The sequence below is a fragment of the Atractosteus spatula genome, chromosome 2, assembly GCF_055471065.1.
Source record: "Atractosteus spatula isolate fAtrSpa1 chromosome 2, fAtrSpa1.hap1, whole genome shotgun sequence".
Lineage (NCBI taxonomy): Eukaryota > Metazoa > Chordata > Actinopteri > Semionotiformes > Lepisosteidae > Atractosteus > Atractosteus spatula.
Window position 1 is genome coordinate 4556447 of NC_142707.1, and position 23919 is coordinate 4580365.

The 23919-nt window shown below is 37.9% G+C and overlaps 1 protein-coding gene across 1 annotated transcript in view; it reads left to right on the forward strand.

Moving 5' to 3' along the window:
* The window catches only part of gfra2b (GDNF family receptor alpha 2b), a 107852-nt gene that overhangs the window by 74179 nt on the left and 9754 nt on the right, over nt 1-23919 (forward strand). The window contains exons 6-8 of the mRNA XM_088907536.1: nt 12565-12674; nt 13540-13680; nt 16594-16775. Coding sequence (XP_088763662.1) covers nt 12565-12674; nt 13540-13680; nt 16594-16775 — 433 coding nt within the window. The remainder of the gene's footprint in view (nt 1-12564; nt 12675-13539; nt 13681-16593; nt 16776-23919) is intronic.

A 23919-nucleotide genomic window follows, 5' to 3' on the forward strand; every position in this document is an offset into this window, starting at 1 on the left:
TAAAAGGATGAAAGGAATAAATGGATGTGTTTAATAAATAACACAGGGAACATAAAATATTTAAAATTAGGATGGGGAAAAATTGATCATCAATGTGCAGGACCTTCCTAAAGATGCAGGATTCAAATCTAGTCAGAAATGTGAAAGACTCATGTTCCTGGTAAGAGCCATGATGACCCAGGGCCTATGCCAGTGATATAGGTTGCAAAGTAGGACTGTAACATTGATGTTACTCCAGTGCATTAAATAGTACAGACACAATTTAGAGACACCCAGCTAACACCCTGAGAAACCTCATGCAGACCCCACGCAGAAGGCACACCAGACAGTAATTGAATTTATGATCCAAGAGCTATAAGGCTTCAGCTCTTGGCACCCCATCCTTGGAATCAAACCTCTGAACAGAAAATCTACTGCTATCTAATAAAAACAAATCTACTTTAATTATCTGATCCTTTTCATGGGGCATAACTCCAGGCTGAAAAAAAATAGAGCATCGATTCCATTTTTTGTTCTAATTTTCTGGCACAATGGAAAGTTTCTTTTAATATCACTGATGATTAATGGCCTCGCGTCTGACACCAGAGACGAGGCGCTGTTGTCTTCTCGGCACCTCGATCCCTGTGTGCCCCCTTTGCTGGTCTGAAAGAAGCTGCTCCTTCACACGTCGAAAGCCAAGTCAGAGGCCCGATATGAACGGATAGTGCTTCCCGATAAACAGCCAAGCTTGGTGCATGCATCAGCTGAAACACAAAATCATATATTGATCAGAGAAGAGCAGAGAGCCGGGGGTGTAGTTGCAGTTCTGTGGGTCGGTAAACGTGGCTCCAGAGACCAATATGCAGAGTCGAAAGCCTATTTAGACAACAGCAAGTAGGGGAGGATATATGTGAGGTGGCAGTAGTTTAATTATTTGCTGCAGCACAAGAGAAAGACTTGCAAGGTTACCATGACAGTTGATTACTCTCTTTTTTTTCCTTTGTAGGGGAGCTGCATAATGTGCAGATGACAGGTGTTTATAGGGATGAGTGGTGTGAAATGATACATCACATACTGGAGCTTTCCTTCTAGTTCACATGGCACACCATGTGGTTGAGATTTCTTCCCCTAAGTCTGTTAGGTGTCCATCCAGATTGCACTTATTTAGGAGTGTGTAGTAGGGTGGTATGATAGCACAGTGGTTAGCACTGCTGCCTTGTGGCACTGGGGCCCTGGGTCCAGTCCCTGGTCTGCTTTCTGTATGGAGTTTGTATGTTCTCCCTATGTCCCTCCCACAGTTCAAAGACCTACTGGTACTGTAGGTTAATTGGCTTCAGGGAACACTGGGGGTGAGTGTGAGCGTCTGTGTGTTCCAGGGTGTATCCTGCCTTGCACCTCGTGCTTGCTGGGATCACTCCTGGCTTCCCTGCATCCCCAAGGTGGATAAAGTGATTAGAAAATGGATGGAAGTATATAATATTACCTTCAGTGAAATTAAGAAAGATGATCTCACTATGACCTTGACGCAACAGAAAGGAATGCTTGTAGTAGTAATACCATCTGTTACTCTTTATTGGCAATGTTAAAATTCCATCTCAGAAATATAATTTCGCTTTGTCACATACCAGAAAAATGAGCAGCCTGGAAGAGGAACAGAACACCAATGTCTGTTTTTGCTTTATTATTAATATTAACAAAAAGGTCATTAGTTATGAACAATTTAGTTTTAAAGTAACATTTAATATCAACTGATATTTTTAGACCCAAAACCATCCAGTGGCAGTTCATGTTTTTCAACAGGGTTGTATAAACAGTATGAATATTTAGAATATATTAAATATCGGAGTACAGCTTGTCCTTTGTTAAGGAGAAGACCTAATTCTGAGTGTGTGGGAAGTCAGTAAAGACAGGAGAGAGAAGCTGGTGAAGAGAATGAACACATCCTGCAGACTCTGAGCAGAAAGGTGGTTCATCCACATTATTCACAAGGTGTCTAGCCTATGGGGAGGAAGAGCTGTCCTTGAACAGTTTTCTTCCTTGTCATGTGGGCTTCCATTTTGCTCCGTTTTTTTGCCGTTGGCTCGGATTTTATAATGTTTCCATTACTGGTGCTCATTTTAGGGAATGTTCGAGAGACACCCTAAATTTTAAACTTTAAATCATTTTGTCCTGTCTGCATCCTGATTTATTTTGGTCAAAAGTTCAAGTCTCTCAAACATTATCTCAAGTTAACAAAGGCGTTGTACAGTAAATAACCTGGCTGAATTAGTCATATTTTTTAACTGCTTAATCCAATACGGGGTCACAGGGGAATCAAGGCCGCCCCCAGCAAGCTAATCATTCAATGAACCCCTTTTCCCTAAGTTTACTGGAGGAACTGTATTTGTCCAGCAGGGGGTGCTGTGCAAATTCGTCAGGGACAACTACACTCCGCAAGTCCACAAGAACCTTCAGGCCTGTTGTTGAACTGGTCCACCTGAGCCAATAATTTGTGGAGCTTTGTGCGACGGTCATGAGTGGGATGAAAATCGAAGCCTGTAAACGCAGTGACCATCCAGATCCAGGACTGGACAACCCCTGTAGGACAATGCACACTTTTCTTTTGTTACGTGAACCATCTCCGCACCTTCCCTTAAAAGACAAATCCATTGAGGGGCGTCTACACTGTTCCTATGTCAGATTTGACTAAAACAAAAGTGTAATACATGACTAATGAGACTGACGTGTTACAAATCATTCCGAATGAGTAGAAGCAGGGACTTCACAGCAGCACCACCTACTCCTTTCACAAGGAGCGTGTTTTAAAATTATGCACGGGAGCTAATTTTGGCATTAGAATGGTGGCAGGAAATGGCGCTACAGTATTTTGCCAATCCAGATTTTTGTTTTTGCTGTTCATTTTTTTCTATAATTTAACAGAAAAGGGGCTTTATTAAAAGCCACTTAAAATAGTCTCACTTTGACAAATGACTGTGAGAGTGTAGGGTGTGACAGATTAAAAAAAAAAAGGATAATCCTGTTTGGAAACATTCGCAGGCCCATTTGATTTAGCATAATATTACATTTCTTGTCTACTGGCAGCAATGAGTCACCAAACACAGGACCTTCATCATCTGTGTGGCATTACAGAGTGTGACTTGCTGCCATCTGTACAGTAGGCAGGAAATCAGAGCCGTTGGCCTTCCAGCAGTGTGGGAAATGCGACAGGTCCCACTGGCATGGTGTCTCAGGCCTTAAAGGGCTTTGTTTTGTGACTACGCAGCAGTGTTTTAAAAACATAGCAAACCGAAAAGTGACGTGGTTTCAAGTTGGGGGAAAAAAAATCAAAACAACGTTGGAGCTATTGTCATATTGTACAGTACGTATTCCTTTTCTTTATTATACATATAAGGGCAAATGGAGACATTTTGTGTCTTTATTGAAGTTTTTAAAGATCTAATGGAATGACTCACATACAGTAACTGCATCCCATCTTACTTCTTCTTTATCCGTTCCTTTTATCTTCCCTTTTATCTAAAATTGCTGCTGGCACGTCAGCAATGCTTCTATACTTTCAAAGATGCCTTTGTCGCCTACAAAATCTGTGGCTTGAAAGACAGCAAGATGATGGCTTTACTCCTTCTGAGAGCACTTCACACGCCACCTAGGTCTTCCCTCTGCAAACGGGTGGATGTCACAGGTGGGGAAAAAAAAAAGATTGTGTTTAAGCGTTGCTTTTGTATGGAAAAGAGAAACCGCAACATGACATTCCTTTCCCTGAGAATGAAGCACTGGGTTCTCACAGGCGTTAAACAATTCAATACTAATTAATGTTTCATGATGAATTATTGATGGTTCTTTTACATGTTTGGTCTGTGTCCTGTTCCGATTTTCTTGATTTTCTTTGAAATACTGCCACACTGTTTCTCACGCAGTGGTGCTGTTCTGCTTTGCTCAGTGGTCTTGCTCTTAGAGCTGTTGCCTCACAGCTGCTGGGGCCTGGGTTTGATTCTGGGTTTTGGGTTTTACTGTGTGCTCTGTATTTTCTATGTTCTCCCCAGGTCTGTGTGTTTTTTTGCTGGGTGCTGTGGTTTCCTTCCAAAGAATTACGGGCTTGGATAACTGGTGTCTCTAAATTGTTCTTGCATGTGTGTTTGCCTCCCACGATGACAGAAACGCCAGTCCAGGCTGTAGAGAATTTTCAAAATTCTCAATGAAAAGTGCTCACCCTAGGGCTGTGGCACAACTTGAAAATGTTCATGAAGATAATCATAAAAGGATTGTCAGAATACCTACTGTAAGTCCTAATATATAACTAGTATACCATACCTAATATTTAAAAAATAGATATTTTTTCAGAGAGATCAGTATAGTCATTTTAGATTAAACATAATTTGAAACTAAACATATACTGTAGTTTGCAATTCATTGGCTGTGTTTCAGGGCCATTATCTTATTAGAATATTGTATTCAAAGTCACTATGATAGCGTAATGCAAATTAAAGTGCAAAATTTAGGCAGATGCTTGAATCCTGCTGTTTTATGATGCCAGCAATTACCAGCCTTGTAAAATGTCCCCATGCATTTCACTGTGTGGTCATGTGGCCCCTTTCTTTTACACGTTTCATTTAGGTGGACACCTGGCATATTAAAATAATAGAACAACTTGATGAATTATGTGTCAATTTGGACAGTTCTGAAGGGGTTTTGGCTAGATTGGTTTGATGAGAGATTCTAATAAGTTCGAGCTCTTGTTGTCTACTTCCTCCACTTCCCTGTATTGGTGAAGTGTCCTTCCAAATGACCAGATATGACGCATATGTTACGACTCTATAACCTTGCACTACATCTACTGTAGTTTCCAGAGTTTTCATGCCATTATAAGATTGCGACAGGCCTATCAAAACAAAAGCATTTGACTTTTGCACAATGTTATGAGCCCTGTATCAAAATTATTTGAGGGAAAATGTATCTGTGTGTAGCAAGGCTCCTTTACAGTGTATGGAAAAAGTCATGTACAGTAGTTATTGAATATCCGTGTTTGTCACCAGATTTTTTAAATCTATTTTTTTCAGGAAGAACAAAGGGTGGAAAAGACAACTTTTAAAGGCAGTAGCTTTTTACTGTTAATGGGAAACCAACAAACAGTGTGCTGTTTATATCGGATGCTATTATAGTGTCTCTAGCCCGGTAATCATCCTGATGCATTTTCTGCAGTTTCTGTCCATTGCAGGGAGATGACTATTAGAAGATCATCAAATACAAGACTACTACCCATCAATAGTCACACGGGCCTGGAGATAAAAGCCATCGGTTTCCCATTATAGCTAAAAGACATAGATAGCTACTCTCTGCTTACGGCAGATAACTGTGTTTTAACCATCTGAAATTTTAAATGAATCCACTTTTACAGAGGTTTCATTTTTGCCCTTCAGAGCCGAGTGGCTGAAATGATAACACATTTTAAAAGAGAGACAGCCTGTAATTTTTACATGAAAGATCTGAAATCAGCTCAGGTATGTGGAAAGATTCCATTTGCATTTATACACTGTTTTTGCATCATCATTTTCGATTAGGAGCTGAGAGTTGCTTTGTGTCTGTCTATGGTCTCCTCACTTTGGCACTGTTTCTCTTTAAAAACTGTGTTTTTCATTCAGGGATCTTGCCCTTCATCTGTTGTCCAAACAGCTCTTGGCAGATCATTTTTTCACTTATTCCCTTTGAAAAATGTCTGGATGAGATCCTCGGATCAATTCCAGTAAAGTATTTTCCAGTAAAGTATCAAAAGTATTCACCCTCCTTCGGCTTTTTCAGATCTTATTTTGTGTGTTTGATTAGGATTGTTTGCCGTTGATCAACAAAAAACACTACAGTTTGAAAGTGAAAACAAAATTCTATAGATTCCCTGAAATTAATTAGAAATACATATTTTTTTCATTGACATTATGCTGTGTTTTGTGTGGATCAATTAAAAAAAAATCCAATAAAACCTTTTACACTGAAACCTTGATAAGAGCAAAGTTACATACTGTAGATCGGATCTTTTGGTCAACAAGCAAATTTATCAGCCTTGGTGTGGTTGCTGCTGGTCCTGGAATCAGTCCAATGAGGAATCCTGGGGTCATTTTGTTGTCCTGGCCCTTGCAATAAACGGTCATGTTCATAGTGCTGTGTACTGTACAGTATGTATTTTTTCATCTTGGTACAGTAACACTGCGCATATCTGTACAGATCTCTACCCGTCTGATGCAGGAATTGTAATTCCAGAAATTTTGTCTTTTCCAGACTTGATTTTTGTAATGTCAGTGCTTGCTTGTGTTTCCAAAAATGTTCTTAACAGGCATTAACAGGTCACTTTCACAGCACCTTCAAATACTGTCTTATAACCCACTTTAATACTCTAACCTTTTACTTTAAAGCTTCTGTATTTAAAATATTTTTTACATTATTGCTTTCTGTGTTTAAAAGATAGAATTATTAAGCATTTGTCTGACTTTAAAAGCATGGCTTGCGTTGGTACTACTCTTTAACAACAACTCTTTAACAATATCAACAACAACAACCAAAAAAAAGCAGTACATCTTTCTCCAAGATTAACTGTCACAGTTTCATTTCTTGCACCAGCGTAACAAATGTGCCCCCTTCTGTGCGTAAATTGAGCATTTTACAGTATTCTGCAAGTGGATATATTTACAATTATGTTGACAAGTACAAAGAAGTCAATACAGTCCTTATTTAACCTTTACACTGATTCTGCATGTTCTTAATAAATTACAGTTGGAAACATTCTTTAACTACTGAGCAACCCTACAGGGGATTAAAATGGAAAAAGAGCATTTAGCAAAGTTTATTACAGAAAAAAGGCATTTAACTTTTTTTGTGAAGTTTATTAAATGTGGAATGCCCTGATTTCTAAAACCTATGGGAGTTATTAATACAGATAATACATATTTAACTTTCAGATCCAAGTGTGTGATGCAAGGAATTTGAATACTGTGCACATGAATTCTATTTTAAACAGCATGTGGGTTTGAAATTAGTCATGTAAATCATGTACACCATTACAAGGTGTGTTAATTAAATGGAGGATTTACATACCGGTAATTTCAAAACAAGCAGAGAATGGGCCTTAATGAAGGCTTCTCTGTACTACATGCTAAGAATATTATAAATCCCCTGAGCTCATTATGCTGAAACCTTTCGTTCTGGGACTCATCCCTTGACATGAAAAACAAAATGCATCTGCAAAGTCTTGTACCTTTCAAAGCCTGCGCAGCTATCAATGAAAACATGTTTGTCTTTCCTTTGATTTACTAGTCAACAGTACAAGTTTAAATCTTTACATCCCCATCTCCCATGAAATCAAAGCTTTGCTGAATATATACTGTACAGTATTGTGGTAAATGTTAATGTGTTAAATACATATTGTATGTCCTAACCTAATACTCATTTTCTGCAACTTGGTTTTAAGGGACATGCATTATTGGATCATGGCTATTTTATCTTTAAAATAAATAATATTTTTAATTTTATACACTGCAAATTCTCTGTTTTGAATAGTTTTTGATGGACTACATGACTATTTATACACATATACAGTACATACAGTATGTGCTCCTTGCGATATAAAGTGAAAATGCAAAAAACACATAAAATATCAGCTGGACTTCACTTAATTTATCATGGACTAACACAAACTGTAACCAGCTGTAACTACTGTAGGTGGTAGCACACTATAATTGCAGAAGATGTACCTTGAATTCTGCTGGGATTGCAATTCTGAAGTGACTATGATAATACAAGCACAGCAGGAAACCCAATATTTAAACAGTTGGTACTGGAGTTGTTCTTCTGAGTCTTTTAGATTTTAACAGTACACTCAAGCAAAAGAAGAAATCCTTTGACTTGTGGATGGTATTGCATGTATTCTCTAAAGTATTATACACAAGTGGAAAATACCAAAAACAGTTAGCTATTCTATATTTTTTCAGCCTGTGTTCCATGGAGTAATAGTAAATTGAAGACAGTGTAAGCATTTGTTGTATCAAATAAACGTTGATATTACACAGCTGCGGTGGCCCAAATTAAATTAAATTCTGCCCCCTTTCACTCAAAACCAACACACCCAGGATGTGATAGAATTGCATTCTGTCATTTGATAGAATTAACAAACCTCCATTATAACTTGTTTGAATTTTTCATTGTCAGGGGTTATAAAGTACTGATTTAATCTTTTCAGTTTAGGGAACTCTGATTACTGAGGACTGAAGAGATGTGTTCTAAATGATCCCTGTTTAAATAAATTACCCTTTGAATTGAGAAACTATTAAATTGTTCCATGTCTTTAGAAACAGGTTGTTTAATTGTTTCCTTTAACAAGTCTAGAACATTTCTCCTTAGGAGTGAGTTTGAGAATTCTTGCCCGTAAAAAAATATCTGCTATACTATCTTGTAGTTGTCTATTGTTTTGATGCTCAGAAATGTACAGTGTAGGTCATTGACAACAGGGATAAATTTGCTGATTTTGTGAGCGTCTGCCAGTTCATTCACAGGACCATACGGTGATTTGCGTTATCAGTTTAATCAGTGTTAATACCACATTCCTCCTTGATTACCAGTTTCTTCCAAGAGGCTTTTTGTGTCCAGAACTAGTTCTGGTTGAAGCTTTTCTTTTGTTGATCAGTCAGTGTTTTAGCAAAATAAATCTGGTACAGCTTCTTCATGAAACAGAAAGTTTGAGTTCAGTTGTTTTCTCTCTATAGCTTGAAACGTATGCAGATACGCAGAAAAAGGAATGATTTCAAATCATAATGATAACTGTGGCTGTTTTGAACAAATGTATTTGTGCCATTGCCTAACTGTTTACATAAGATAGGATGCAAATGAGATTAATTCATATGACTCATTATCTTGTTTGGTTGCTCATAGATAATTGATCTGTGGGTCCTATTTTTCTTGAGAGTCTTCAGGGTACCGGCTTAATAGAAATAGGTCAGTACCTTGTTCCAGACCCCCATGACCTTTTTTGTAGTGAAATTCCACCTGATCTTGGTTTTAAATGCACTTTCTCTTCCACGTAGTTTACAGGTGTGTCCTCTGGTTCATGTTTCACACTTGTGTCTGAAGACATCCATGGAGTCGACTTGGAAAATGTTGTGATTTTAGAATGTACAGTATTTGGACCAGATCTCCTTGTAGCCTACTCTGCTCAAGGCTGAAAGGATTTAATTAATGTCTTAAGACCTAGCCTAGTGTAGGCTAGGAATCAGGAATGATTGAGCTCAGGAATATATCTGCTTGCTCTTCTCTGGATTGATTCCAGAGCTGCAACATCTATTCTGTAACATAGTGACCGAGATTATACACAATACTCTAAATGAGGTCTTACTTCTGTATTACTGTATACCTTACATTCTTCATTACCCACTGTTAAAATATAAAAATTGTGTATCAACATAGACACCTACATCTGTCATCAATAGTTAATATTGATATCAATATTGGTTAATATTGATATTAATTGATATTTTCTATACTGGTTTGTGTGAAATGTGCTCAGCCAGGGGTTTGTCTAGTCATGAATTCCACCTACTATAAACTTCCTTTACAACTTCTTCACTGTTGACTAACCCTCCTATTTTGGAATCCTATGAACAATAAATTGTTCATCTTACAATAAGAGCATTTGATATACAGCAAGAAAAGAGTGTAAAAAAGACACCTAAGGAATGTATTTTCACTTCAATGATAATTCACAGTGCTGATATCCCCAAAAGAGTAACCTTTAAGAACCTGAGTCCCTTTCATCTAAACTTGAGAGAGCCACAGTGCTGTCAGTCCTCTTTCTTATGCAAAATCCTGAGTAATTCTAAATGCATGGACATCCCTGGCACTACAGTTCCACCACATTCTCTTCAAAAGATCTGACCTCCCAGGCATATACTGTACAGTGCCTTACTCTGCCTTCAGGAGAAACAGAGCACCAGGCGATCTGTGTGTTTTGATCTCAGGGCATACAATGATCTTTGACATGGAGGACAGGGTAAATTAGAATGAAGCAACTTTCATACAATTCCATTTGAAATTTCCAGGTGCGAGTTAGGAGAGTTCAGTGAATCCAAAAAGATTAAGTAATCAGCCTGTCAACTATTGGCCACTTAAAAATTAATTCCCTAATAATGAAGGACATTGATGGCCCTGCTACAGGTGAAATGTTTGAAGATTAAGACATTATGTAAAAGAAAATATCTTCAAAGCACTGATATGTTGTTATCTATTTTAAAAATAGTGTTTTTCAGACAAACAGAGCATTCAGGACTCATCATTGCAATTCTAGTTCCTTTCTAAAGGATTAGAGTAATCATCCAAGATGTGCTGTCACAATTAGTGCATTTGGGTTGTAATTACCTACATTTTCAGCTATAGGTTTGCTATTAAATATAAGATAGCAAAATATTGAAACATTAATTCTGCATGGTTGCTTTGTACTATAGCAGCACTGAAGCATATGTTTATATGGTTTAATTAATTAAAAAATAATACATGGTTAAATTGCCTAAAAACTGGAAAAGGAGTTGAGCTTTAATAACTAACACATTTTAGTTGGCAGTAAGTAACACATTCTTTTGTGATGACAAAAGGCTTTCTGTTTATTTATCATCACAAAAGAAGATGACTATCAAAGCAGATCCAAACAGAACAGAAAAATTAACCTCCCAAGGGGAAAGAGCAGTGCACCCAGTGTGGAAAAGACGAGTTTTTTAGGTTTGTGTGTGAGTTTAAATTATGGAATTTGCTGGAAATGTGTTACTTTTATCCTTTTACGTTCTGTAACACATTAGTTCTGTAACAGGTTTGATAAATTTAAAAGCTCTCGGTGGAATGTAAAATGATGTTCTTGTGTGCTTTTACCACCCAAATAAAGCCAGGCCTGCCATGTTCAATGCAGTGTGCACAGAAACAATATGTACAGCTCTACTTATTCTGACGCATCAAAATTACTGCTTGCAGCATAGCTAAGGTGAATACAACTTTCATCATTCCCTCACACGAGAAGCACAAGTGGTTAGCCATCCCATTTTCATATAATTAAGTCTCTCATGCTATTATACTGTATAATAGAAGTTAGCTGGGGAACTGTACCTCCCATTTCAAGCCGACTGGGTTAATTACACACTAATGGATGATCTGCTAGGACAAAGGGCTAAATGACCTCTTTTCTCTGCCCATATCACAGGGGCAAAATGGAGGTTATCCTAGGAGCCTGAAACATACATCTGCTTGTGAAGACTGCAGAGGTGTTAGCAAAGACTTACATGGAAGCATGGTGTTGTACTGATTAATAAACGTACTGGCTCTAACCTCAGATATTCAGGGTTAGGAACATATGGCTCTTTAATCAGTTTAGGCATTCAGTTCTGTTAGAAAAGAAGCTGTCTCTGAGAGAGATAAATTGGGGAAGGGTTTATTTATCCACTGTATTGCCTGTCTTTAATCCTGCCATAACATGAAAGAAATACGTTGTGTCCATAATCTTTAACTTTTGCCACCAAGCTGAAATGTGCTAAGGATTTGCTCTGATGCTTTTAAGTGATCATTTGCATTATTAGTATTAAACTGTACTGAGTGTGCACCACCTGTATAATCTACAATGTTTCAGATGCTCAGTAAGGCTACATGTATATTGAGTCTGTACTGGATGGGGGACTTGGAAAGAAAAACAGGTTGCTGCTGAAAGCAGTGCTGGTGAACTCTTAAATATGACTTCCCTCTAGACCACAAAATCCAAACCAGTTCCCAGTACAAGAGACACTGCTGAAGGAAGGGCTATGTATCGGATAACACTAAAGACGTGACCGCTTGTGGTCAATAAATATCCCGCTAAATAAAAGCAGGGCTGTCTTTTCATCTAAACTGGTAAAATTGCAATTTAGACTTTCTGATTTTTTATTTCTTAATACTCTTTAAAAACGTAAACACTGAGTGCTGTTCAGATAAGGACGTTTGATGTACCTGAAGTAAACACCAGTGCTCTGACTTCTCTGTCAGCAGGGGAGAGATGAGAAAATGCCTTGCTGTGGGAATCGTTCTGTTCTTCCCACTGGAAGTCTCACTGCACCCAATACACAGTAAGCAAAGAGAGCTGGTATAGTTTTCACTGGCTGCCTGACAAACAGGCAAAAATCAGGGATTTCTTTTTGATTAAGCACCTTTCTGGGTTTGAGCCATGCAGGAGTCTGAACATCAGTATCTCTCACTTCTTTCAGAGTCTCAGGTTAGATGGAAATCAGGATTCTGCAGTGTGAAAAAGGTCCAAATTTAATTCAATTTTTTATTTTAAGGAATGATAATTTCGACATAATATGCAGTATCATGTACTTATAATGAAAACTGACAGTCTTTCATTGCAAAAATTGTCAATCAGATGTTCACGTAGAGAGGGGAACGGTAGGATGAAATAAATGCATATAAAATAAAACAAATTCAAAATTGTAAAGGGACATGCGATATACCCCTTTATTATTATTTTGTTTTCTAAAGTGTCAGATTGAAGAAACAACACACCAGCCGTGCAAATCTGATAGTGGTGTCTCCGTTTGTGCCCAGGTCACGACTGGCCGATTTTCACGCAAACTGCCGGGTAACTCCACATTCCATTACCAGCTGTCCCAATGACAACTGCCAGGCATGTCTTGCTTCCTATGCCGGACTCATTGGTGAGTACCTTACATCATTACGAGTCACTGCTTTCCCCACCTCTCTACCCAGCAATCCGAGAATTCCATTTCTGCATCACTCCCCTACACCTCTTTCCGGGCATCATGGTACTTTGAATATATTACAACTTTTCTTCCACCAGGTTGTCTTTGTGCTGCTCAGCTGTTTCGGTATTAAACAAATTAAAACTCAAACGTGTTTCAATTACAATTCCACACCATAGTACAACAGAACCAGTAGAGGTTGCAACATGGTGCAACTCTTAAACCCCTATTGTAAATACATAAAATAATGCAAATCTACATTATTTTATTTATTTATAAAAGGAAACACTTTCACAAGATTTCAGAATGCCGGATTTCAAAGACAAATGTGGTGAACCCTGTACAAACTACGTATGTGACAAAATGAGAAAAACAACTGAGAAGCTTGTTTGTCAGATGTAGGGGAAAGATCAAGCTTCATATTCATAAGAACATACAAACATGAGGCTCTTCTGTGCATCTAACCTGATTGGGAGTTTGTAGTTAAGGATTTCATCAAACTTTTTTGAAAGAAACCAGGGTATTGGCTTCAACAACCTGGTTTCTTATTCCATAGTCACACAAATCTTTGGGTGAAGAAGTCTGCATCAAGTTCCTTTAAAGAAAGAAAATGGTAATTAAGCTCAAACCTGGGGTCAGGTTCTTTATACACAAGCAACAATAAAGACAGAGGTTCACTCACAGCTTCAGAAGCAGCAGGAGGCCATCCACTGCATGAGCACTCAACTGAGACAGAATCAGTCAGTGGTAAACACTGCACTTTCATTACTGTGCAAAGCGTCTGAATGGTGAGTGCCGTGTGTCTGTGTGTTCCTGGCAGGATCTGATATGACCCCAAACTACGTTGACGCGAGCTATACCGACATCACCATCTCTCCCTGGTGCACCTGCCGCGGTAGTGGGAACATGGAGGACGAGTGCGAGAAATTCCTGAAGGATTTCACGGAAAACACCTGTCTAAGTAAGTGTTCCCTTGAAGAATAATGCAGGAGTGTGCGGGACAAAGAGGAGCAATTTCATTATGTTCCATTACATTTAGGAATCACACAAGGGTGATTCAGATTAAAAAATGGTATTGATGACATCAATTTTTATTCTGCACTGAAAACATGCCATGTTGTGTAGTGCTATAGAAATTGACTCTTTTGGGGAATTGTTCTGCAACAGAATGCAGAGCGACAGTAGCACTATAAAAATCCAGTGGTCTATACATTTTCCATTATTCCTAAGGTGTTTTAGAGCAATTAGAATATGATATTTCAGTTTTTGTTGCTGCATTTGTAAGACAAATTACAGCAGACCCCAGTGAAAGCTATATTATTATTATTATTATTTATGAACTCCTGTCTGCTGGCACTATGGACAATTTACAGCCTCAGCCGCAACTGTAAGATACGAAGCTGTATTGAAAAATAATAAGAATTATAATAGCTGTGTCTTTCATATATATATATATGTTTGTGTGTGCATTTATAGTACTCATTAAATTATAAAACAGCAAGAGCCTCATGTTCAGGGCGATGCAGTGGCAGAGTTGTTAGTAATACAGCCTCCCAGCGTAAGGATGCTGCTTTTATTTCCAGCATGGGGTAGCTGTCTGTGTGGAGTTTGCATGTTCTTCCTATGTGTGTGGATCTTCATTGGATTCCACAGTTCTTCTCGACTTTCCAAGAATAGGTGCAGTTTTATCGGCTACTTTAAATTGTCCCTTTCCAGTGGGGGAGGGTCTCATAGTGGTTTCGTAGTTTTAGGCTTCTTTCCAGAATCTGGTACGTACCAAAATATCAAGCCAGAGGGAATGATGACCCTTTTGAGAGTTTGACCTCCTCTGTGACCTTTCTGACGTTCTGGTGTTTTAATTAGCAGTGATTTAAAATAAAAAAAAACTGCAAACAACACTTTACTTTCAAAGAGGAGGTTGAGTTTGAGGAATTGACCGGCTCTCTACACCAACAGTTTTTGGAACTTGCTAAGTGATCGGCTACAGTTCTACAATCTGTATAACCCACTGAATCGTCACACAGCTTACAAAGGTCTAATATGTTAGGTGTCCAATAGTTTTAAAACTTATGGTGGTGGGAGTGTGGAACAAGTTACTCAGCCATGTTGTTAAAACCAATATCCTGGCTTTCAAGAAAAAGCTAAATGAGATTCTTGAACCATGGAGGCCCCATAGACTCCTGTCATTAGTAAATATTCTGAAGTGGCAGATTTGATGTAAACTACTACAGATGCAAATACACTGCCCATTTAGATTTTGCTGGAAAATAAATCCAAATGTGGAATATAATACAAGAGTTAGCCCACAGCTCTGTTTCCCAGACAATGCTTTAGTCTGCTGGAAAATGTCCATTCCAGTATTTTTATAGTGGTATCTTTCACTGTCTTGCATGTTATGTTGACATTGTGCATTTATTAATTTTCATTTTAAAAAAACAAGTAGAGAGCACTTCTTCTTTTCATGCTAATGGCTTCATGGACTGGAGAACAAAATATGCTCTGGGGATGTAAACCATAAATATCTACCAGGTGTTGCTCTGTTGTCAATAAGTGAGTGACCAGGCTGAAAGGCTTTTTCAGCAGAAATGCTGATCGCTACCGTTCCCTTGTTTTTTACTTTTAATAGGCTGCAAGTCTATGGGGGCCTTACCTCTAGTATTTACATATACTGTAGCTGCAAGCTGTGTAATTTTATATTACATCCCAGTGTGAGCAAAGACAAAAGATAAAAAATATTAAGAATCTGTTTAGTTAACATTTGATGTTATTGCTGTCATTGTATAAGTATACAGTGAATTATAAAATGAAAATCATGTAATGTATAATTTATCCAAGTCTAGCTTCCTTTATTGACCTTTTGATGGGCCTTTCTAACAAAAAAAAAACAGAATCTACAATATTTGCATATCATAATGATTAAAATTGAACCTGTATATAAATTATTAAGTCAGTTATTACTTGCTAATACATCATTTATATTAGCAAATAATAACTGACTTCATTTGCAGGTAGTTCATAAAGATACAACATAACTATAATATAAGAATTAATGTAAATGGCATTAAGCATTAAGCCATGTTTATTTTACAATATTTCCTACAACAAAATACATGAAAAGTTGATTTACAGTCTAATAATCGCATTGCTGATGCATTGAAACCAAACTGAAGAACAATAATAGAAAGAAACTAATTACTCACCACATTAAGGTCTGTCACTCTCCAATATTCCTTCAATAATGCCTCATTACTAAGGCATTCGAATCATAAAAAACAATTGATATTCCATTAACCTGTATCTCACCGGATGCAGCTGTATTTTTGAACCTTGTTTAGATGAAAGATGAATTATATTTTCGTTTTGGAGAAAATCATTTGCTGTGATTTGATTGCTCATGGACCCAAGGCAGAAATCAAGCAAAATGTGCATCTCAAATAAGTGAACACATGTTCTGCAATGGTGATCCTAATAAGACAGGAAGCATGTAGCACATACTGTAGCTGGTGTTTCCAGGTTGATGGCTAGTACCATCAGGACAGTAACAGAACACTCTTATGGCTTACTACAGTTTGCTTCAGGTCTGTGTTGACATGTGTGTTACACCGACTTCCTGTTGTCAAGAACAGCTAAAACAGAGTTTGGAACAAAACAACTAAGGGACCACACATAAAAAAACACCCTCTCCAACCACTAGAGGTTGACACTGCTTTAACTAAAAGTAATGATCAGACAGAAATCGAATAGATACATACAGGCTGTCACACGCAACATGAAAGGCAAGAAAGGAAGTCAAAATGTTGACTCTCGAGGGTCAAATTTTTCTATGTTCATTCTTCAAATGTCACTTGCTAACATAGTCTCCTTGTCCCTTCAGAAAATGCCATCCAAGCATTCGGTAACGGAACAGATGCCAACTCGATAGCCAGAACCCCGTCTCTGCCAGCGATTCCGTCGGTGAAAACGAAAGCCGAGACGGAAAGATTCACCGAGCCCTTGGTGACCCTCAGTACGCCCGGATACAACATGTGTGTCTCGTCAACAGGAGCCAACCTCCTGGTAAGGCTACTTTATGTGCGCCAGCAATTCCTTGGTCCTTGAGGAGACTCTACTGACAGTAACTCGAGCAGCAGCTACGGGTATCTCAATGTAAGGTTTTAAAGAAATAAAAAACGGTCATGTATTATTTACTTGTAAAACGGAGCTTTGACACATTAATTGGAGTTAAAAAAAGACTACTGTAAGTAAGACAAAATTTAGCTCATACAAAATGTTTGGGAAGAGGACAGACCTCAGTTTCCACCACACATCTGCTCCATATGGGATAAATACAGACTTTCCTTTCCCACATTCAGACTGGAGTGTTTCTGTGCTCACCAGTCTGTTACCGTGCCACTCTCCTTACTCTCCAGTGGCTTCCCAGCATTATGCCCATTCCTGCTCACAGCCTGGGATCCTTCACAGTTTCCACCTTTCATCCTGACAGCCATCCCGCCACCCAATGGTACCATCTTCCATTGCTGCCTGTGGTTTTATGAACCAGCTTAAGTAGTTTCAACAACTTGCCCATTGAAATCAGTCAGCAAAATTCAGATAAACTCTAAATAATCACTGAAAAAAACCCTACTCAGTTGATTGGATTGGATGACCAGTGGCTCCAAGCACAAGTTCATCAAGACATCAATGCTCTTACCAGGCATCAAACTCTAAATCATTCTGTCTTTCCACCTGGCAAGCACTGCAGGACATGAACATGTTCTCGCATGATTAAGGATTGTTCAATTTTTAATGCTTCAATAACACAAAACCTGCTTTGTAATTTTGTCACATACAGTAAATTAGGCCATACAGGGGTTATACTGTAGCTTCTGGTTTAAGCTTTCCGACATGGAGCAGACAAAGTGCCTCCTGACTCCATAACCAGTAAGGATCTGCTCATTACATGCATGTATTAAAATTTCTGATTATGCCCAGGATGTCTAAGACTTCTGCAGAGCAGTGCATGGCACGGGACGATGGCACATTTTTTGATAATACAATGTTTTTTGAGAAGTAATGTGTCTTTTGTATGCAGTGCATTCCCCAATTTTATAGTTCTACACAGTGCTTCAATATTTAAAAGCATAATATCTAGTTCTGACATATTGCTCCATTATGCCTTAATTGATTGTATATCTGCCCTCACCAAAATGGCAGGGCAAAACACGAGGCCAGCTGTCTTCAATTTTGGACTCCAACCTCTGGCACCAGAGTTTCATTTCTGTGCTTAACATTTGTTTGCTGAAGTACCTCACAATGTCTGATTAGTTTTAAATAATTTAAAATAAAACTCTCCTTTCAAATTTCAAATCTGGCACATATCACATCCAGATTGAAAGAAAACCTTATTCTTTAGAGTAAGAGTCTGTCCTCCCTTGAAAAAATGAAACATTTACCTTTGTGGTGCTCTTCATGTTCTTTGTAGTCTAATCTAAGAAAGTGGCTTGGAGCATAAATGACTGTCTTTCAAGTTCTGATTTCTTCTGTGAGTTGTACATTTTTGAGATCATAACAGGAAACAGAATTTATAATATGCACCCATTCTCACTGTAGGTATTTCTAATCAATAGTGTATTATTTTTATTACTGAGTAGTTTGGAATTTTTCATAGAAACCATTACGGGGCGGAGCGGTGGCTCTGTGGCTAAGGATCTGCACCTGTGGCTGGAAGGTTGCCGGTTCAAATCCCGCAGCTGGCAGAGGAATCCTACTCCGTTGGGCTCCTGAGCAAGGCCGTTAACCCCAACTGCTCCAGGGGCGCCGTACAATGGCAGACCCTGAGCTCTGACCCCAGGCTCTCTCCCTATCAGTGTGTCTCATGGAGAGCAAGCTGGGGTATGCGAAAAGACGAATTCCTAATGCAAGAAATTGTAAAGGGTTAATAAAGTGGTTATTATTACACAAGGGGATTAGGCTTATTATTGTCCCAAAAGCATAACAGAACATTTCTGAAAGTGATTTGGAGTAACACCTGGTTTCATTAACTTTGCAAGTTAATAAAATGTTGATGAGATAGTAATATACAGTAATTCAACACAATCTAGGGAGAGCTGAGGGCTCTCGATATAAAGTACATGTTAGTCCAAAACTAAAAACAGTCCAAACAGCATGAAGTTTGACTTGCAGCTAGCAGTATTTTCACAGGAAGAAGAGTGAGGATGCTCACACAAAACACGGTGCTGGGAAAAAAGAGAAACCATCTAAGGTAAACTTGCACTGAGAACCATGCATCTACAGCCACATGCACCTAGTTGCGTGAAGAAAGCGGAATTGTACAGTAGATGCAAGGTCTTCTCCTTACATTTGACAGAGCACTTCTCCTTAACCATGTGGGCAACAGGGAAGAGGTTATATAAACTGAGCATTAGTTTTACTCAGTGTACTATGGTTATTACAATACAGGACCAGCACACATACCACAAAAAATGATTTATCGCTTTGCAAAAGAAAGAAAACTGCACCTGGCCAGCCTAACACTATTCAGTTATGTACAGTGCATCTCTGTGTGGCAGATGCCCTAATTTTTCATTCATTTATTGCCAGGTGTGCATTACTTGTTGGGTTTTGTCTGTATCTCCTTAACTGGAGTCCATTACATACAGTATATTCGGGATAAAGACGGCCCCCAGCTCCTGACAATAATTTTATCTCAAATTCATCTTTTGTTCACAGCATCTTTTGTTCACGTGGCATTGTGCCAGCAAGTATGGCCATCCACCAATCCCACTATCACCATCAATGCAGAAAGCCCTTTGGCTTGGTTTATAGTGGAGATCTAACTACCATGTCCACATGGCCAGCCTGTCACCCTTCAAGCAAAGAGATTGAATCTTCATTTATTTAACACTTTTTGGAGCTTGTATCTCCTGAAAGCTATGATTTAGTTTTGCATGTCTGCGTTACAATGAATAACAGCAACTGCTAGGTTAATAAAGCGGAAAATGTATAACAATTATAGTAATGTTTATACTATGCAATTAATATAGGAAATGTATTATTTATTAAAAAATAGGATAAAAACTCTTACTCTCTTTACAAAGTAGTTCAGGTGGGTAGCTGCGTCAGCATGCGTAGTCTGCAAAGGAACAAGTAATAGGTTTATTCCATGCTGAAAAGACGAGAGAATACGCAACATTTCGGCTGTAAAGCCTTCTTCAGGTGTGAGGGAAGAAAAAGGCTTCGCAGCCGAAACGTTGTTTTCTCTCGTCTTTTCAGCAGGGAATAATCCTATTACTTCTCTCTTTACAAAGTTCTATTACCTTCATCAGTTTTCTTCAGTCAAATATTTTGTAAAACATCAGACAAGCTACCTACTGTATATGGCTTTCACAATCAATCTCATGAATCAAAAACTTTGACTTAGAAAGTAAACTCGATGTTCTTAATTATATGAACAAGATATTTTGTTTTTACCCACAACAAAAAAGTTAACAAGTAGTGTTATGAAATTTTCTCCCACAGTAATTGTACTGTGTACAATTAACTTTAACTGTAGTTGCCTGTGAGCTTGTTTTTATAATACTTTCGTGTCTCACAGATTCTAGATGGTGAAACGCTGAAAATAGCTGCTGAATTGGGTTTAGTAGATCAATCTGTGTCTACATGGAAACTTGACCCTAAAATAGGACATTCACATCTGAAGATGAGCAGCAAATGTCAACATCAACAGGAAAAGAACTGTAGTACATTCAGAGGAACTCTGGTTTTACCTTTCTATTATTTGCAAAAAATACAGTGTGTTATACTCTGTCTACTATAAATGCAGTTTCAAAACGTACAAAGTTTAATCTTAAATTGATTTCCGTACTGTATAGAGGCCATATAGCTAACCGAACTATATTTGTATCTGTGATACAATAGTTCTCATAGTTACATGTATTGTTATTGCTGAGGTATAAACTCTTAGGAAAATCAATTTACTAACTGTACATTAGGATTTTCTGACCAGTCACAATTTAATTTAGGTGAAACTGAATACTGACTGTACCATTTTGTGCATGAATTGCATTTTTTAATTGAGCAACAAGCTGCTCTAGCAAACACGTTACAGGAATAAGGAAATAAATGTGTTACAAAATAGTAGAAAGGACATAACATAAGGACAAAATGTTCAACAAACAAAAAATGGTGAATGTTTTTACTCTTTGGAAAACAAACAGTAAAATACCACAACTATATAAAATATATACAAAACTTCACACTTCATGTACAATCTATGCGTTCTAGAATTCTAATTACTATGGGTCTAGGAAATCCAGAATTCTGCCCCTGTATTCCAGATACAGTACATAACCAAACTCCTTAACAGGCCAAAGAGACTGTTCTGCATTCTAATAAAAATGGATCCTATTCAGAACCAAATCTCTCTTCTTACAACAAAGATTCTCAAAAGTGAATGGAAATTGTTATCCCTAACAATTCTAACAGTGCATCACCAACCTAGGAGAGAACATTTTTCAACCACAACAGAGGAAATCAGAATTTCCTGAAATAAATTAAAAGTCATGCTCTCAATAATGATGTTGAGATTACCTAGCCAGAATCTGGTCTCCAAGACCGATCAGAAGACGGATTTCTTGCACAGCTCAAGCTTTGGGGGTAATGGATGGTGATGTTTCTTTTTCTCTCAGCCTGTTTCTCCCTTCTGTCTCTCTGTCTCCCCTGTTTTTATGTTGTGGTCCCTTCCTGTGGAGGCTGGCCCAAGGTCTTCCTACAGTAGCAATGGTCAGTCACTGTAGGATGTCCATTCTTGGTTTTGGCGTTTATGACTTTCCAGAGTAAATCATTAGAAACACCTTGTAATCTTCTGTGTCTTACTCTGTGTTTTCCTGCCTCTTAGCCCACAACGTGCCAGACAGAAACAGTTATGCTCTCAGTGCTGCAGGATTTTTGGCACTTACCATATTAGAACAACAATGTTTTCGATTTATGTTTCCAGTAGTTGCCATGGAGAGGAGTTCATGAGTAATAGAGTCAGTATAATGTGCTTGCAGTGACACAAAATTCTCCCATTTAATAAACTTATTTTTAGATGCGTCACTTCTTTTTCTCTATACAATTAACACTTCAAAACAATACCCTTTGTTCTAAGACCTCTAGCTGCAAAATGCAAACGTAGCTAAACTTTGCTATAGTCCCGACCTGGTAACAATACCGAATTCATAACTATTTATCACCATTCACTTATTAATTGTTCATACTGTAGGTGCCCTTTATAAGAACACTTGACTTTGAGAAATCACAGGTTTATTTTGAATACACTTACAACAATTTTTGATAAAAAATATAATGTAATTGTAAAACATAATCGAAGTTGGTTTACACTACCTTACTGTAGTACACTTACAGAAACTGCATTTTTTCCATGGGCTTAACATCACCGTTGATGATTCGAGAATGAAGGAGGATTTTCTGAAGCTACTGTATGCATGTGAACTGCAATCAGATTGGGATTACAGATAAAACTGAAGATGATAAACTAAACAGCAATCAAAATATGAGGTTGTGGATTGAACAATAGCCAAGACCTAATTTAGATAATTATGATTGGGAAAAATATTTTTTCTTTGCTTATTCAGGAGATGTATTAGTAGTGGAATATGTCCTGATTCATATTTTTCCTTATTTGTCATTAATAAAAGTAAAACATTTTGATTTAATCACACTGTTATTTTTTATGTAAATACCCCCTGCACCTAATCAGTAATGTACAGTAACATGTTTTTTTTTCCTCTTCTGTCTATAAAATCTTGATTCACATTTCCTTTTGAGCGACTGTGATGACGTCAGGAATTGGCATCTCCTTTTAGATGCCACCACCTTTGCACTGCATGAAACATCATACTTCAACTACATGTAACCAATAAGATCTCTAAATGTCTGTTCTGAGTATCACTGAAATGCATTTTGCTACATGAAGGGATTTTATATAAATATATATTGAGGACTGAAGAACCTTGGGACAAAAAAGAATAAGGTAAAAATAGAATAAATGTTTTCAATTAAGGTACCTTTTTATTTAATATATTAATTCTGAAATGTGGATTGAGAAAACCAGCTAATGTAGATGTCATCTTAGATGAAGAGGCTGCGTAATTCATGGCAGTGGATCCATTTCTGACAAGGCTTTAAGTGGGACTTAAAGCATTAATTAATATTAAGTTGACTTGTCCTGTTGCAACTCTGACAGTCTCTAAGAATGTTCCATTGGTTAAGCAGAAGGTTGTTAAAAAATTCTTTATTTTTTCACTGATGGAATTCAGATACTTTAGAACCAGGGCCCCTGGTCAGATTTTTCCTAAGAAGAAACATATTGGCACATTTGACATGGGGCAACATGATCTGCTTCTGGAACCTCTCTTTGAGTTCTGCTTATCATCTATTTCTTATCACAATCAATCCAGCCCACTGTGTGTCAGTCCATACAGTAGTTGTTCATCTCTGCCTTTGTTGAAGGTTGAAGCTGCTGTATTTGCAGATGTGTGCGCACTGACAGTAAACGAACAGCAGAAGAAGTGTAATTGGTATTGCATGTTTTCTAAAAATGGGAATGATCAGATCAGTCATACACACCAAATCATTATTCAAGCTCTGAGCCTGTTTTGAGCTTTTCAAGATGAGGAAGAGCTAATATTATTTGATAGAAAGATCTCCTAAAAAAAAGTTTTGTGTACATATTATATTAACACCTTTAATTATCAGGCAGCTGATCCAGATTGGTAAAGTGCCAGTAGCTGGAAAAGCGATGAGTTCTTTAAAATGGAAAAACGGCAAACAAAAAGGCAACTAAGAGCCAATTAATTAACAGAGGCACTGATGTGTGGGAATTGAATGTTGACGCAGCTCCAGAGGCGTTAATGTATCTCATCCTTCCATTTATACCCAGTCCAGGAATCGGAGAGTGAGAGTGAGGAGGAAGGATACAGTTGGATGTGTCTCAGGATCAATTCGAGTTGCTGTCAGGGGCGTTCAATTCCTGTAGAAGCCACTGAAAGCAGTGGATGCAGACAAATCGACTAACAGGTGTAGCTGTCCCTCCGCTAATCAGCTGTCTTGCTTAAGAAATCAATCTTAATAGTGTCTTTTGCAAACATGGGGTATATTCGAAAATGAGATTAATATAAAAAATGACACATTATATTTAGGAAGCCAGCTTTTTAAAACT